This window comes from Fusarium poae, chromosome 1, assembly GCF_019609905.1.
Source record: "Fusarium poae strain DAOMC 252244 chromosome 1, whole genome shotgun sequence".
In the NCBI taxonomy this organism is placed as follows: domain Eukaryota; kingdom Fungi; phylum Ascomycota; class Sordariomycetes; order Hypocreales; family Nectriaceae; genus Fusarium; species Fusarium poae.
Window position 1 is genome coordinate 4,724,790 of NC_058399.1, and position 16,706 is coordinate 4,741,495.

The 16,706-nt window shown below is 49.2% G+C and overlaps 6 protein-coding genes across 6 annotated transcripts; 3 read left to right on the plus strand and 3 right to left on the minus strand.

Annotated features, from left to right (window-relative positions):
* Positions 1–2,409: 2,409 nt before the first annotated feature.
* On the plus strand, positions 2,410–2,743 carry FPOAC1_001531 (uncharacterized protein; the record flags this gene model as incomplete). Its single annotated transcript, XM_044846133.1, has 2 exons — positions 2,410–2,431; positions 2,475–2,743. 2 exons carry the CDS (start codon positions 2,410–2,412, stop codon positions 2,741–2,743), a joined length of 291 nt encoding a protein of 96 aa, XP_044712049.1.
* Positions 2,744–6,701: 3,958 nt separating this feature from the next.
* On the plus strand, positions 6,702–9,897 carry PMA1 (plasma membrane H+-ATPase; the record flags this gene model as incomplete). Its single annotated transcript, XM_044846134.1, has 5 exons — positions 6,702–7,091; positions 7,327–7,435; positions 7,528–7,914; positions 7,965–9,144; positions 9,195–9,897. The coding sequence occupies 5 exons, from the start codon at positions 6,702–6,704 to the stop codon at positions 9,895–9,897; spliced, it is 2,769 nt and encodes a 922-aa protein (XP_044712050.1).
* Positions 9,898–10,232: 335 nt separating this feature from the next.
* Positions 10,233–11,927, plus strand: FPOAC1_001533 (uncharacterized protein; the record flags this gene model as incomplete). The annotated part of the gene is made up of 7 exons (XM_044846135.1): positions 10,233–10,263; positions 10,319–10,726; positions 10,784–10,838; positions 10,887–11,017; positions 11,069–11,110; positions 11,161–11,856; positions 11,917–11,927. 7 exons carry the CDS (start codon positions 10,233–10,235, stop codon positions 11,925–11,927), a joined length of 1,374 nt encoding a protein of 457 aa, XP_044712051.1.
* Positions 11,928–12,133: 206 nt separating this feature from the next.
* Positions 12,134–12,534, minus strand: FPOAC1_001534 (uncharacterized protein; the record flags this gene model as incomplete). The annotated part of the gene is made up of 3 exons (XM_044846136.1): positions 12,134–12,141; positions 12,216–12,245; positions 12,297–12,534. The coding sequence occupies 3 exons, from the start codon at positions 12,532–12,534 to the stop codon at positions 12,134–12,136; spliced, it is 276 nt and encodes a 91-aa protein (XP_044712052.1).
* A 100-nt stretch (positions 12,535–12,634) lies between these two features.
* FPOAC1_001535 (uncharacterized protein) lies at positions 12,635–13,042 on the minus strand (the record flags this gene model as incomplete). The annotated part of the gene is made up of 1 exon (XM_044846137.1): positions 12,635–13,042. One exon carries the CDS (start codon positions 13,040–13,042, stop codon positions 12,635–12,637), a length of 408 nt encoding a protein of 135 aa, XP_044712053.1.
* A 1,132-nt stretch (positions 13,043–14,174) lies between these two features.
* FPOAC1_001536 (uncharacterized protein) lies at positions 14,175–16,158 on the minus strand (the record flags this gene model as incomplete). Its single annotated transcript, XM_044846138.1, has 3 exons — positions 14,175–15,520; positions 15,572–15,778; positions 16,035–16,158. 3 exons carry the CDS (start codon positions 16,156–16,158, stop codon positions 14,175–14,177), a joined length of 1,677 nt encoding a protein of 558 aa, XP_044712054.1.
* Between the last annotated feature and the right edge of the window lie 548 nt (positions 16,159–16,706).

Sequence of the window (16,706 nt, forward strand, 5' to 3'; positions counted from 1 at the left end):
ATGGCTAATCTCAATGCATTGATTGAGTCAACAAGTGAATGACTACCTAGTTTAGATGGCTCTGGACTCTTGGTGCGCCTGGCGGGAACATCCAGCAGGTTGAGCGATATAGCAGTGCAGCAGCAGAAAGAGTCTGGGTCGAGTCTATTTGCTTGGTACAGTTTCATGGTTGTCAATTCCCTCATCGGATCAGTGGCCAATTGTCATGTCCTGTTTTTCTTCATAGACAAATTTCAGAATGTCCACCAACCTCCTAGACTGAACGCCTCCCGGGCAACCCCGGATCCGCCCAGAACCGGGCAAAGATGGGGAAGATGCACGAATATGCAGTCAAGAAATGCCTCGTTACTTGGCGTCAACCGTGAAAGGGGATTGGGTAGAGTTCGATCCAATGCGACGCGATGAGACAGGCCAGGTCCTTCTGGAAGCACATAGCTACAGGGCAGTAATGACAGCAAAACAACATACACACAGTCAGCTAGTCAGTCGCATGGTAAGCAGGGCGCATGATGCAAATATTTCAGAAAGTTACATCGAACCTGAACTGGCTTGTCGGCGGTTTAGTGGGAACAGCGGATTAGAAACTGTAGTGCTGAATCCGATATCCCCGTTTGTAATACCGGCTGTGTCCCGTTGCGCTGAAATTGTAGATGCACAGTACATGGATACAATATAGTAGTATCGTATTAAGATGTAGGGTAATGGATGTGTCAAATAAACAAAAGTGGCGGCATATTGAAACAACAAGGTAGGCATCGGATATTAATTCAGTAACGATAGACTCTTGCTACATGCACATGAACATGAGGCTTACGGTACGTTAGTGAGCTTCACCATACAGTGACCGCTTCTTGGAGAACCCTGCAGGAGAAAGCTTTGGCTGTGATGCTGAACCTGGAATGAACAGGAGGTCCAAGGAGAGATAGTAACAGTAGGAGTAACAGCAACAGCAACAGCAACAGCCATAACGGAGCGCGGCAAATAGTGCGGTGAAGGGGACTTTCTGGAGAACAGACAGACCCGCCATCAGCGATTCAAGATATCTCAAGCTTGACAAGTTCATGACCAGAAAAGGACTTACCGAGCCCCCCGTCTTCGGTAGTCGATGGCCCAGTTGGGATTGACCGAAAGAGTGGCTGGTAAAAGACTGTACACCGCGAGTTGTCCGTGGGGACTCACCAGTAGACACACCGAGGCAACGGCGCCAACGAAAACCGAAGCCGACCAATGTGAGGTGGCTATTGGTTTTGCTGGAGAACGGAAATCGCGGACAAGAACCGCCGACTGAGATAAACTGTCAAAAAGCCGCGGAAGAAAGCGAACCTAAGCGACCATGACCATGACCATGACCATGACCATCACGTCCCCCAGTTTAAACACAAACAGGCCCCCCCACATCAAACCCGATGGAGAGTGGATGTGACTGACCCAGAAAAACAATACACGCAAAAAGGGCAAGAGGCTGACCTGAAATGCGACTTGGATTAGGCCATGCCAGACACAAGTACCGTGTTTTATTGGCCACCAACTGTCTCACCTTTTTCTTTCTTTCGTTTAGGCGTTTTACTCTGTTTCGCTGGGCTAAAGAGAGAAAGATATTCCAATGACGTATAGAGTCCGAGTGTTTATTGACGACTCTGGGGCGCGACCTGGGGTGCCCTGAAGCTGACGGGGTTCGCAGGGTCCTCTTTTTTTCTTTTTTCGCTTTCTTGTCGTTACAAGCTCGAAAGCGAGCGACAAGGAAAACACGGACCTAGAAACTTGCTTGGCTGCTTGCCGAGAAGGCGACAAGACTTTTCCCCCGATCGCTGGCAGCGGAGGCCAAGTCCCACGAAGTCATGGACCTGAAAAGGTATTGGATGAACAGTTGCAGATTGAGGAGGGTCAGCATGGAAACACCGGCTTCCAGAAAAATTCCTAGAAGCGCGGCTTCTGCACCAGGATCCATAATTTTATGCACACCTGCATGAGAGAACAACCAGCTGCGAAGCTCCCAAATAATACCTCACATGGCCAAGCCTGACAGAAACAATCAACAGAAACCCTGCATTGCGGGGGTTCATTGGCATCGTGGTATTTGTGTCAAGCATTTTTGATGTGCGCATTTTTGTACGCTAATGCTTGGCAGGGCTCGGTCGTTGGGACAGGGCTTGGAGACAGAGGCTAGGCTGCCGTTTTGGCTGGAGATCCAAGGGTGGCTTGTCTAACGTAAAGTAAAGTAAGGTAAGGTAATCAAGTAAAGTTCACCAGCATCGTACAAACTGTCACCCCAATCTCAATTCCAACCTATCGTCTCGCCTCGTCTCGCCTCGCCCGCGTTCACCCGCACGATAGATCGAGGACGCTAACTACTGCGCTGTAATAGCGGCGCTTCATGCGCGTGTATCGCACTGCACTGCACTGTACGAGATGGCTCATTTACAGAGCACCAGTGCGAACCTCATCTCCTCGGTGTTGTTTACAGACAGGCCCAGGTCAGCCAAGCCGATCCAGCCCAGGCGAGGCCCTGCAGGAGCTTACCCATGTCGTGAATCAGACCGTATGCGCTCTGCATCTCATTGTAATAGCCTGCACTGTACTACACCCTAGCCTTCGAGACCGGGCTGCCAAGGCTGGCAGTGGCAGAGCTTCACCAGCTGCCGATAACGCGATAGGCAGGCCATGGCTGTCACGGTCACTCAGCGGTCACAGTTTGCGTTTGCGCCTTGGCGAACGATGGATGCCGGACGATGTCCTTACTTGATATGAACCTGGAACTGTTCCGTCATAACAGGCCATTGCGCGACTGGGAGCGCAGCGCGCTCTCCTCTCTGTCCTCTTGGCCTTGCATGACTAAAAAGCTTGTCGCACACGATACGTGCGATTGCCTGTCATAGAATGGCAACTATCATGACCACCTATCGAGACACGGCGATCCCGTTCTCGGCCCTGCCTTGACTGAGACCCTTTTCTAAAAGAATGGTACAATTTGAAAATAGCCTCATGATTCCTCGTGTCAGCACCAACCCAACAAGACCTCGGATGATTGATAGGCCAAATACGAGCGAATCTAGATCGAGTATGATAATGATGCAGAGTAACCGACAAGCATAATCGTCATCGAGTGGGATCTGTGAAGCTACCCATTGGAGATTGTCAGACAAAGTTCCCAGTCTGTTCAGTTCCGAGGCCGATCGCGTGGGGCAGGTCTCAAATATGCTGCAATTAGAGTTGAGTATGGTTAATATGTATGCACTTTATTGCGTGTTTCTTGCACAGACTGGACGGCTTTTAATGTCACATCTTCAGCGCGCTTCGTTATTTACTACTACTTGTTTCAAAGGTGGAAATTGGGAAATTAGGAAATTGAACGACATGCTTGGGGCGCAAATCGCAACGTGTGTCGATTCTACGCCGTTCACGCGAGTTAACAACTGGGATAAAATTGATCATAGGCAGCTAATGCAATGCAATTGTGCAATCCAAGCAGGTTACTATGCAGTACGAGGCAATTATGAACGCTCATCGATCGAGTCATGGTATCCGTACTTCCTCACATCACGCATCAACAACACCTTAAGTCACAGTGTATAGTCTCGAGGGTAACCTCAATGGATAGGTAAAATAATTAAGGGTCTTTAGCCAGCAGCTCAAAAACAAGGCTGGCGAGATACAGTATTTTTTTACATAAACGGTAATCCGTTCTTTGGCCTATCGCTCAACAAGCGGAGCCCGTGATTGCCATCCTTCTCCAGTATCTTGAGTCGCGATTTTGCTGACCGCCAGGGATGGGCAAGTCAGTGTCGTCATCCTTTCCTGGACAGTAGTTTACAGCGCACAGCGGAGCGGGAAAAAGAAGCAGCCTAGAGCGTATGGGGGAGGGGAGGAAGTTCTCCCCATAGAGGAAAATCCCTCAGCGGGTTTGGGGGACCTCGACTCCAGGTACAACTACAGCCAGCAATGACATACAGCAGAGGTACCCGAGCCCCAGCGTGGAGCAGGCGCCACAAGACACCAAAATGCTTTGTACTCTTCATGTTCATACGATGTCAGGCAGGGGCCTGTAACTGTACATCTTGTATGAGGCAAAATCTGGCAGTGAGGCAATACCAAACAATCAAGGGACCGAGACTGATGTGCATCCCACATTGTACAACGGGGGCCTTGTCTTGAATGGGATTTAGCATCTGCTACACAGTGTTTTACAGTTTCCATATGAGTACAATAAGACTCTGCTGGTTTTTTGTAGGAGCGCATAATGTGCTGAGAAGATATGGAAGTTTGGATAATGGAAAGTAAAATTACTCGCTCCGTGGTGGACACTTTTTTGGTGTAAATGCTAAGATCAGGGAGTACATAGTACAATCCGCGGACATTCCCCAACCCATGTAACATCGAACCTCTGCTTGATGTGTTTGGAAATGTCCTCCATGCATCAAATTGCATCAAGATCGAGGCAAATCGCCTCTATCGCGTACGACATGGATTAATTCGTGATCCTTTTGGTATCATGGTAGTCGTCATTGTCAGCCATCAGCTGTCAGCCGAGCAGGCGGTTTGAGCTATGAGAGACAAAGACAACCAATTGCATTAGCCTAGTTGATTCATGCTCTGAATTGACTTTTTTTTTTCTTTCGGATTTTCTACTATGTATGTTATCCTTCCATCTTTATTGTTTACACTTTGTGTTATGCCCCCCCCCCTTGTGCTGTATCCCAGGGCAATTTTAGATTCCGAGTCTACATCTGAGTCTAGTGTAGCTGCATGTTGGTCCTCTCAATCTCTTTTTTTTTTTACCCTCTGTCACTGCACTTGCGATGCAATGCAATGCTCAACCCTTTTGCACCTCCACTGCTGAGATTACCGTCTTGTTTCCATTCCCCACGCTCGGCGCCGCCACACACTGTGCTCTGCTCCTGCATGGAAGGACCTAGGCTGGACCGAGGAAAAGCTCGACAAGAGAAAGGCTGTCTTTACTGGACAAGGATAAGGGCAGGTCGATTTCGATGGGGCATCAGCGACCGACGTTTCATACTTTCACACCCCCGCACGGTCTTTCCCCAATTGACACACCCTAGCAAAAAAAATTGTAATAGCGACTGAGGAAAAAAACATCGATTCTGACGAGAGAACGAGAGGAAAAAATCGATCCAACCGACGCTACCGGGTACGGCAAGGGTAGCTTCTTCGCTGGCGTGATAGCTGGTGCAGACGCTACACACTATTTTGTCTTTAGTCTCTCGGTGGACGCTGATGCTACGGTACTGTAGTTACTGCGTTGTTTACTGCTATTAGTATGAAGTTGATTGTTGATCTGCAATGTTGTTGTACTTGTGATTGTGCTTGTGGTTTGGTTGTTACGGGCTACGCTACCTATGGTTTGTATATCGTACCCATCTCCCATTGACTTTTGCATCGTATGAGAGTGATAGAGTTTCGGCGTCCATATATGCATAAGCCAGACGACTTAAACTATGATAGAACGCAACCGCATCATTAAGCTTAGGTTCCTTCATGTGCATGCGATATCTACGTTTAGGGTAGAGTTGGTTTACAGCACTATCACGTCGCACCCTACTTTCCCCCAAGCCAATAACACGAGAAGACTAAGGTAGGTGAGGGTGTAGCTAAACTGTAAAGAGGGTGTGATGAAGCTTCCTTCCTTTGTCAAAGTCTGTTGTAGATACGTAGTTGCTCTCTGCCAGTCTCGAGTCGTGTCGTGCGGACATTAATCGGCAACATATAAACTGGGAGAAGAAGGGGAGAGAATTGAGCGCGTAATGGGCAGGCATGTGGCACTAGCATAATGTCAAATCAATTTCAGTACTTATCAACCACAAAGGTACAATTATTACAGACAGATTCTATACGGAGGGATTCGACTGGACTGGACTGAACTGGGGCTGGGTCGGCAGGGCCGTGAGAGGTTGGTACAATTCGTACAGTGAGAGAAAAAAGCGGTTGTTTGTTGCTAGCTTGTATCTCAAGGGCCTTCCGGTCGTACCTGGAGACGGCATGGAGCTCATAACCTGGGGCATATTGGGATTCGCGAGGGACCATGCCAGGAACCTGCGTGAGACTCGTGGGAAGTGACTGATGGGCTCCATCCTAATCCACCCGTCCCGGCTTGGAAAGACCCATCCAGTTCTTTGCGCGGTGGAGCTCTGCGTCGCCGTAGGACCCGTTTGACAGACCCCGGTCCATTTTGTTCTGTCTCTTGTGAAGGGGGGGCCACAAAAGACAGAGGTCAGCGAGTAGGGGCGCCCATGCAGCAAAGTGAGAGACAATCAGTCTTGGAGAAATATGCAGGCATTGAGGGTGGGGCCCACTTCATGACCGGGTCTCCATCATTTTGATCAGGGCCGAAGTCTGTTGGCAGGGGTATGCAAGAGCGTGGGCCGGCAAGCTCGCCGGGAAAGAACCAAGCTCACGCATCTTTCTCTGAATTCAAAAAGAAGCTCTCGCCCGACCTCAACTCTCTCTCTTCTTTCCTTTCCTCTTCACCCACGAATGCTTCATACATAAGCGTCCCTAACTTCGTGCGGTGCTTAGACACTTTCTTCCTTTTTCCCCTCCCCCCAAAACCTTGTTCCTCTGTTTCTCTCAACAACAGAAGACAGCAGCACCCAACCTCAGCTATTATTCTCCCAATACCTGCTGCATACCTATAGCCGCATTCTTCAATACCTAAGAATCGACATTCTCTTTCAACGTCACCTACCATGGCCGAAGAGAAGGCAGTCGGCGCGCCTGCGCTCGACACCAACATCGAGACTGGCGGCTTCGATGAGAAGCGAGGACAAGCTCCCGCTACCCACAACCCCAAGGCTCCCGTCGCCGAGGATGAGGAGCCCGATGAGGACATGGACGCCCTAATTGAGGACCTCGAGTCCGAGGACGGCCACGAGATCGACGACGAAGAGGAGGCCACTCCTGGCGGTGGACGTGTCGTTCCTGAAGACCAGCTCCAGACTGACTCTCGAGTTGGTTTAACTGAAGCAGAGGTTCTCGCACGCCGAAAGAAGTGGGGCCTCAACGCAATGAAAGAAGAGAGAGAGAACATGATCCTCAAGTTCCTCATGTTCTTCGTTGGTCCCATCCAATTTGTTATGGTGCGAACCCCCCCTATCAATTTTATTTCCCATGTTTTTGCACCCACCCCCATTGTCTTTTCAGATTCGATTTTCGTGGAGTTTAGAGGCTCTAACGATTCGAGTCCGAATAAAAGCCCCACTTTTATTCATTTCTGCCCCACTTTCGTCTTCTAACCACCACCATCTTCTCAATTCTCAACACCATCATATCTTCAAACACCGTCATATCTTCACTCACTAACACCTCAAATAGGAAGCCGCTGCTGTTTTGGCTGCTGGACTGGAGGACTGGATCGACTTTGGCGTCATTTGCGCTCTTCTCCTTCTCAACGCGTGTGTGGGTTTTGTGCAGGAGTATCAAGGTCAGTTTCTCACCCTCAGCGTATAGATGATAGTCACCACATCATCCTCACTGTACATGATATCGCCTCAGTCCATACTAACTCTCATATAGCTGGTAGTATTGTGGAAGAGCTAAAGAAGACCCTTGCTCTCAAGGCTGTTGTCCTACGTGACGGCACTCTCAAGGAGATTGAGGCCCCTGAGGTCGTTCCCGGTGACATTTTGCAGGTAGAAGAGGGTACCATCATTCCTGCTGATGGTCGTTTCGTCACCGAGGGCTGCTTCTGCCAGGTTGATCAGTCTGCCATCACCGGAGAGTCTCTCGCTGTCGACAAGCACCACGGTGACAGCTGTTACGCTTCTTCCGCTGTCAAGCGTGGTGAGGCTTTCGTTATCGTTACTGCCACTGGTGACAACACCTTCGTCGGTCGTGCCGCTGCTCTCGTTTCTCAGTCTGCTGGTGGCACCGGTCACTTCACTGAGGTTCTCAACGGAATCGGTAGGTTTTTAAACGCAGGGATTTCAGATCACCAAGCTGACAATTTAAAGGAACGATTTTGCTGGTTCTTGTCGTCGCCACTCTCCTGATCGTTTGGGTCTCTTCCTTCTACAGGTCTAACAACATCGTGGAAATCCTCCGTTTCACTCTTGCTATCACTATCGTCGGTGTCCCTGTCGGTCTTCCCGCTGTCGTCACTACAACCATGGCTGTCGGTGCCGCCTACCTCGCCAAGAAGCAGGCCATCGTCCAGAAGCTCTCCGCCATTGAGTCCCTTGCTGGTGTCGAGATTCTCTGCTCTGACAAGACTGGTACTCTGACCAAGAACAAGCTGTCTCTCGCTGAGCCTTTCTGTGTCGCTGGTGTTGAGCCCGATGACCTGATGCTTACTGCTTGTTTGGCTGCTTCCCGCAAGAAGAAGGGTATTGATGCTATCGACAAGGCTTTCCTCAAGGCCCTCAAGTTCTACCCCCGCGCTAAGGGTGTTCTGTCCAAGTACAAGGTTCTTGACTTCCACCCCTTTGACCCCGTCTCCAAGAAGGTCCAGGCTGTTGTCGAGTCCCCCCAGGGCGAGCGTATTATCTGTGTCAAGGGTGCCCCTCTTTTCGTGTTGAAGACCGTCGAGGAGGATCACCCCATCCCCGAAGAAGTTGATACTGCCTACAAGAACACTGTGGCCGAGTTCGCCACTCGTGGCTTCCGATCTCTTGGTGTTGCTCGCAAGCGAGGTGAGGGTGCTTGGGAGATCCTCGGAATCATGCCTTGCTCTGACCCCCCTCGTCACGACACTGCCCGCACTATCAATGAAGCCAAGCGCCTCGGTCTCTCCATCAAGATGCTTACTGGTGACGCTGTCGGTATTGCTCGTGAGACTTCTCGTCAGCTCGGTCTCGGTACCAACGTTTACAACGCTGAGCGCCTTGGTCTTGGTGGTGGTGGTGACATGCCCGGTTCTGAGGTCTACGATTTCGTTGAGGCTGCCGATGGTTTCGCCGAGGTCTTTCCCCAGCACAAGTACAACGTCGTCGAGATTCTCCAGCAGCGTGGTTACCTTGTTGCTATGACTGGTGACGGTGTCAACGATGCTCCCTCTCTGAAGAAGGCCGATACCGGTATTGCTGTCGAGGGTGCCTCCGATGCCGCCCGATCTGCTTCCGACATTGTTTTCCTTGCTCCTGGTCTTGGTGCTATCATTGACGCTTTGAAGACTTCAAGACAGATTTTCCATCGGTTAGTTGCCTTTCTCTGTGTTTTGGAATCTTTTACTGACCATGTTTTAGTATGTACGCCTACGTTGTCTACCGTATCGCTCTTTCTCTGCATATGGAGATCTTCCTTGGTCTTTGGATCGCTATCCTTAACCGATCTCTCAACATTGAGCTTGTTGTCTTCATTGCTATCTTCGCCGATATCGCCACCCTTGCCATTGCCTACGACAACGCTCCCTTCTCCCAGACACCCGTCAAGTGGAACCTTCCCAAGCTCTGGGGTATGTCCGTTCTTCTCGGTGTTGTCCTGGCTGTTGGTACCTGGATCGCCCTTACTACCATGTACGCCAACTCTGAGGACGGTGGTATTGTCCAGAACTTCGGTAAGATCGACGAGGTTCTCTTCCTCGAGATCTCTCTTACTGAGAACTGGCTGATCTTCATCACCCGTGCCAACGGTCCCTTCTGGTCTTCTATCCCCTCTTGGCAGCTTTCCGGCGCCATCCTTGTCGTCGATATCCTTGCCACCCTCTTCTGTATCTTTGGTTGGTTCGTTGGTGGCCAGACCAGCATTGTCGCTGTCGTCCGTATCTGGATTTTCTCCTTCGGTGTCTTCTGTGTCATGGGTGGTCTCTACTACTTCATGCAGGGCAGCACTGGCTTTGACAACCTTATGCACGGCAAGTCTCCCAAGCAGAACCAGAAGCAGCGATCCCTTGAGGACTTCGTTGTCTCTCTTCAGCGTGTTTCTACCCAGCACGAGAAGTCTCAGTAAACAGATGGTATATACCCGGACCACCATCGACCGGACTTTCGCTTTCACTACGTCCAAATTTGACCTGTAATACTCGCACCAGAGTACTGAGACTCCTGGAGTGGTTGAGCAATCTTTCATACCCCTAGATCGTCTATTAGACACTTAATAATACAAAGTAAAATAAATAATTTGCACCAATCTTTTGTGATCTTCTAATCTCGTGTACAAGTTTAACTGTTGTTTGGGTAAGCTTTTACTTGAGCACGTGATTTATTATGAATTCAATCATGCCAAACCTACACCTTTGTTCCCTCCATGTGACATCTATTCTAACTTCAACAAAATTCACTAACATGAATTGTGAAATTCCTGGTTATTACTTTGGTGCGTTACTGCACGGTTGACTGAAAAATCTTTTAGGTGATTAACTCTGATATAGACGAGGAGAAAAAGAAGTATTTTAAGATCGAGAAAACACAGACAGCACCGTCGTCATCTGCATGGTCCTCAGACGCTATCAAACGACGCAAGGTCGAGAAGAAAACCCAGAAAGCTATTCAACGTCGAGCACACCTGGTCAGAAATCATATTAAACGCCACTTTATTGCTAAAGATGCAGTTGCCTCTGCTCTTCTTGCTCGGGAAATTGGCGTACCATATGCTGCGGAGCGTGGCCGCGGTAGATTAGAAGATGGAGATCTTGGTGCCGCGACCTGGGCAGGTGGTTTGGTAGCCAAAGGCAATGTCCCCTTTGCACCGAGCTTTGCAAGACAGCGATATCCGAACATGCCATGCTTTTATGTCTCCGGTGAAGATGAAAAGACGGGCTTGGGTGTTGCCTATGCTAGTAAGTTTAGGTGTCGATGCAATATGTTGTCTGAATGTTAGCTGACTTAGCGTAAAGCTTTGGACGAGGAAACTCTGGTAGGGAGCTATATTCCCACAGACAAGAATGATTCGTAAGTTTCGAGTTACCCTAATCTGCAATACCTGCTAATCCGATCCAGAATTCGCTTCTCGCGGGAAGAAACCAGATCTTCTAGCAGGGTCCTGTCATTCCGAAATGAGATGGTACGATGCCCTCAGATGTCGTCCATCAAGTACCACCGACCCTCACACAAGATGCTCTTAACCTCTCGTGAGCCGGACCACAGCTGTGGCCTTTACTTGTTTTCACCACTGCTATCAGACCCTGAGGATGTGGCTTGCCCGCAGTGGCTTCTCGGTGAAAGTACGCTTCGACTCTCCCCAATTGCTATATAGACTTTACTGACAATATAGCAAATCACTACCAAAGGCTATCGGCTCGTCTTGGATTGCATAACGAATGGATGGTCCACAGCAGCACACCAGCCCCCCCTTCCTCAGACCTAGTCTGCGTCCTTGGCTCTAACAACGGTTTGCTGCAAGTACGCTCAAATGAGACGCTTTCGGCCATTTCACCAAGAGTTGCCCCAAAGGGCACGAAACTTCCGCAAGAGATATTCGCACAAGATTTCCAAGAGGGGAATCATAATGTCTTGCTTGCTGGTGGCCGACAACCCAGGCTGTGGGTAACAGACCTTCGTGCTCCAGAGCCACAGTGGTCTTTTGCTAAACATGCAAGTTCCATCACGCATATAAAGAGCGTCAATCCGCATCAGGTTCTCGTATCAGGATTACAGAGCTCAATGGCTCTCTACGATGTACGATTTCTTTCGCGAAATCTCCGCGGAACGAAACCACTTTTGCGCTTCTCGGGGCATTGTAATGAGGCACACATCAACATTGGATGGGATGTATGCCCAGAGCTAAACGTTGTCGCTGCGGCGCAGGACAATGGGACCATGAAGCTCTTCTCGTTAAGATCGGGGCGGCAGTTACGGTGCGCAGCGGTTGAAGGTATCCGTGCAAGCGCGCCAATCAAGGCGCTGATGTTCCAGAGAATGCCAAGGGAGAGAACGGCGAGTTTGTTTATTGGTGAAGGGCCTTTGCTCTGTAAGTTTTTGTTTGGAGCAATAGAGTGGAAAGATGAGGTTTGAACAAGCCTACTCATAGCGAGCCGTTAAGTTCTGTACGATGCATAGAACTCGAATTCGTATCGATGAATGAGACAATTAGTCTTAGTAGAACAGGCTTGAAATATATTAAAGCTCTCGTAATAAGCAAGTTACTGGTTACTTACAGCTCTCCCTAATACCAACTGTGTCATCCTTTATGTTATGTATCTATCTCAGGAGTTTTGTTCCAACCGTTGGGGCGGAGGCAAATTCGATTATTGGCCTCGCAATAAGGCTGGCATCGGCCAAGGCACCTGTGCTTTCTTGGTTGGATCTGTTGTGCGTCGCAGAACTCACAATCTTTCTTGGGTCTGTACTGGGCGACCTCTACTGTGTGGGAGATAACTTCAAGTAGATCCGGACCCTATTGCGGCTGACCTAAACGATACTGGAGGTAGAGTGGTACAGCTGAGGGGTGGGTGAGTATATCGACCAGGCGCTGTCTCGATCTAGCCTCGTCGTTGCTGACGAAGCCCAGCAGCCATCCTCTTGACTTCGCAAGACAGCCATGACGCGAACCAATGGCGAGCATGAGGATGATTAGGTTATCCAGTGTTTCGGATACCAGTCGCTTGTATCTCTGGACACAGTCTTTCATGTCCTTATCGTTGGCCATGGTGTCTAGACATCCATAGTTCGTTTTTAGACAATGAAGAAAGGGTCTTCTGCTGTTCGGCATTACTGAAAATCAGTGAACTGTATTCGAGGACCGTCAATCAAATCTTTGACTCTTTTTTCACCTCGAGACCAATGCTTTCCATTTTCTTCGCTATGCTTGCCACATTGAAATTGTCGAATGTTGGACCCGGCTTCGTCTCGGACTCTGCCTCCGCCTCCGTTCCAAGGTGGGATTTTAAAGCTGCTTCCAGCCCCAGGTCTTCCTCTTCCTCAGCGTAGTTATCGCTGCCGAGCCCGAGGGAATCCGTGGGCTGACGGACGGACGACTCATGATGTCTGGCTGCGTCTGTACTGTAGTATGCCGTTGCTCTCTCATTATCGTCGTCACTCTCGTCTTGGAAAACGCTGCATCGGCTGGCATCGTAGACGTACCGCTTCATAGCCTCGTCTGGATCTGGGTAGAAAACTTTGGGTCTGTATGACTCGCTTGATTTTTCTGATGCCATCTGTACTCTCGTTAGTAAACTGGAACACTTTGAATAGAACCCATGCTTGCAGTTGACTAGGCTATAACTTCCCTTTGGGATACTTTCACATCATCTGATGGATCTCCTTTAAGAATTATGAAAAGAAGAAATCGGTGTAGTTAGTGGCCTAGCACAACCGAATTTCCACAGAGAAATTATGATAGGCAAGCGGTTAGCTGTTCCTGCCAGTGTCATGGATTGCCAACTGTAATTCATTATACTATCAGTGCCAGTTTTTCATTTACTAATACCATTTTTATCGACAAATCTGCCTGCTGAATGAAATGACTTACGTAAGAGTTTAGGTAGGCGAATTAATAGAGGTGACGGCTTCTCGGTGTAAGAGAGAGGAACTGGACATAGACAATACAGCTCCATAGATCTCCTTCTATCTGCTTCGAAAGTAGCATATATATATATATATACGAAAGTAGGTAGGTACGTAGTTGGATATAGGTGCTTAAAGCATTAACAGACTGGCAAACATCGTAAAGAGCGGAGATTGATCTAACAATCCACCTGAATATGCCGTGCACGCCGAGGGGTATGATACCTATGCCAGAGAAAAGAAGCAGGGATAAATAAGAAATCTAGAAAAAACAGAACTTAGGAGCAACGTAATCAATGGAAATGGTGCTGAGCATCGAGGGCCGTCGACTAAATATTTCACATGCCAGATGATGGTTCCTAGTTTAATTGTAGTTATAATACAGGACTCTACGAAAATCGAGTTTCGAATTACAAGTTGTATAAAAAGGTAGCAATAGGGAGAAGTCTGTAGGATGACCCTACTTGTCAAGGAATGCGATATTGAACATGGTGTTGAGGGTGCTGCCGAATGAACTCGATCCACACGGTGTTTCGCTACATAAGCATTGTGCCATGTTTGAGAGTGATTACGCGCATACAAAAAAGCACACGCGCCCACAATACCCGCTATACGTAGCATAACATCGATTGGCTGATAAAGCGATACAGAGATTGGCCAGAAATACCAGAAGCCCGATGCCGTTACCCTTATGGACCGAGAAAATAATATACAAGAAGCGCCAGACAAACAATAATGTACGAAGCAATCTACCCATGCTGTATTAAATTTCCAGCTGGTCCGTCATCGGCTGCCCGACGAAGATGGCCGCGGGGAGGTGGATTCTTTGAGGTTGAATGTCCCAGCCAAGTTAGGGAACGCTTTGGCAAAAGCATCGCCCAGCTTCCAGTTATCCAAGTTCCGCAGATGGCGTTCAAATACAGGATTGATCATAAGTTCGTCGCTCTCTGGATCCTGGAGCAACGTGTCCGTCTCTTCGTAAGGCCAAGATAGTGAAAGAGTCGTGGTAAACGGAACAAAAAAGTTATCAAAAGGATACAACGAGGGGTTGTGGTCAAGAATGAGGCGTTCACGCATTTTGGGGAAAGGAATATGATCGAGCCAAGCAGAATGTGAGATGCTTGTTTGACAGGGAAGTGGTACCATCCACTCTGGGAGGCGATCATAATTCTCCTGGGTAGGTTCGATCTGCCAGCGCATGACAAGAAACATCATGTAGAGTACCGCCACACGCTCAGGAAGGGTCGAGATGTCGGGAAAGGTAGCGAGAATATCGGTGAAGACTTTAGAAAGGGGGTGACTATATGCGCTATTGGCAGGATTGAGGAGTGACGATACAGAAGGGTAACGGGGACCAACGACGTCCTGAGTGGGAAGACCATCTGCAGCACGTTGACGGCGCTCACTGAGAAAGTCAAGTAACAAAGAGTCGAGGGGACATGTTGGTGGGCAGTTCTTTATAGGAGCTGCAGAGCCGATAGTGTTGGGATCGCTGCGAGGAGGAATTGAACGACCAGCTGTGCTTAAAGCAGGGCTGTAGCCAGGACTATGGGTGCTTTCAGGCGTGTGGGCGGCTGACAGGCTTTGATGAGGTTGGACTTGGTGCTGGCATTGATGTTCTTGTGAATGGTGGCCTGGCTTTCCTTGGGAGCCCCAACTAGCTGAGCGACTATGTAAGGCGCGCTCCTGATTCACGCCTGTCCAGTCGTGCTTCATTGGTACGTGGTGGAACTGAGGCGTGTCTTGGGCACCATTGACTCCGTTCTGGATACGATTGACCCGCTGCGAGGGCTCGAGAAGAAACTCCAGCCCAAGTCGTTCAGGGCCCATATCGAGTCCGTGTTGGAGACTACGGCGCTGTTGGGTTAATTGACTCGCAGCCTGGGTTTCAGTATTGGTTGTGCCGCCAGTGGATGTGTGAGGGGAGTGTTGTTGTTGCTGCTGCTGCTGGAGCAGGTGCCAATGGGCTTGACTGGGAGGTTCATGACTAGGAGGGGACGCAGCACTGCCAGGAGTAGAAGCGGCATGTGCGTTGTTATGATGGCTGTTGTGAATGCTGAGGGTGGTAGTGTGTTGCACCGGAGGCGCATATGTCTGAGCAGGTGATACGTAAGCTTGCTCAATAGCAGCTATGTCTCCTCGTTAGTCCTGGGCGTATATAGAAAGAATAGTAAACCAACATTGTCCAATGATAGGCTGTAGCATGGCAACAATGCCAGCTAAACGACGCTTGATGTCGGCATTCTCTTGCTCAACAGCCTCCTTGGCGCGCAGGACGCTCTGGAGTTCTTGATATGGCTGCTGGTTGGTGAGCTCCTGAATGCGACGCTCAAGAGTATCGATCTGATTCTTGGTCCGCTCACGAATGGCTCGTTGGGCTTCACGATCTTGGAGGGCGTTAGTGAGTGTGTCTTTCGTTAGATTTGCCTTATCAGACGCGATGAGAAGAATGGAGCAAGTCTAAAGATAGAAAAGGGTATACAAGAAGAAACCAATAGCTTAATCAATAGCAAGGGGTAACAACAATGTAAAAGAAAATAGATCTGCGTCAGTAGTTAACTGGCTCGACAAGCTGATAGGTGGTTGATATGCTACCAGCATAGAGTGGAACAGAAAGAAACAACAAGTAAAAACTGCACTTACCATTCGCTCTCTTCTTGGCCAATTGTTCTGGCGTTAGATTGGCAACTCCCCTACTTCCAGGACCAGACTTTTTTCTCCTTTTGGCGCTCTCATCATTGGTAGCTGGGGAAGACGGGTTGACCATGTCGGCGTCGCGCTTGAGAGACATCGAATCATCATCGGGACCGGGACCGAGACCTTGGCCAGCAGGACTATGAACTGTCCCCGGCGTATCGGGGCCTTGGCCTTGGCCTGGACCGGGACCGGGACCGGAACCTTGACCGGAGGCCATTGGAGCACAACAGAACTAGCCCCCGTCTCGGAGTGGAGTAGATTAACTACTTCTCTGAGGGAAGAACACGGAAGACGGGAAGTGAGTGAGACGGATGTATCCCGTGCCTGTCAGGTGCCTGAGAGTGTGGGGGTAAAAGAAAAAAGAAAGACGGGGATGAGTTGCTATTAGTATCCACCTTTACCCAAAAGGAAAGTAAAACAAGGTATGTAGGTATCCGTGGTACCTGTAGACAAAAGGGAAGGGAAGCAGCAGAATGCTCTTCTTTCCTTTTTGGATCTGTTTTAGCAGGTACTGGATAGTCTCTCAATCGTTCCTGCAGTGGTGGACCTTGATCGATACAACTCTGCGAGTCAGGAACAAGCGATGCAAAGCAAAGAAGGGAAAAGGGAAACAAAGGG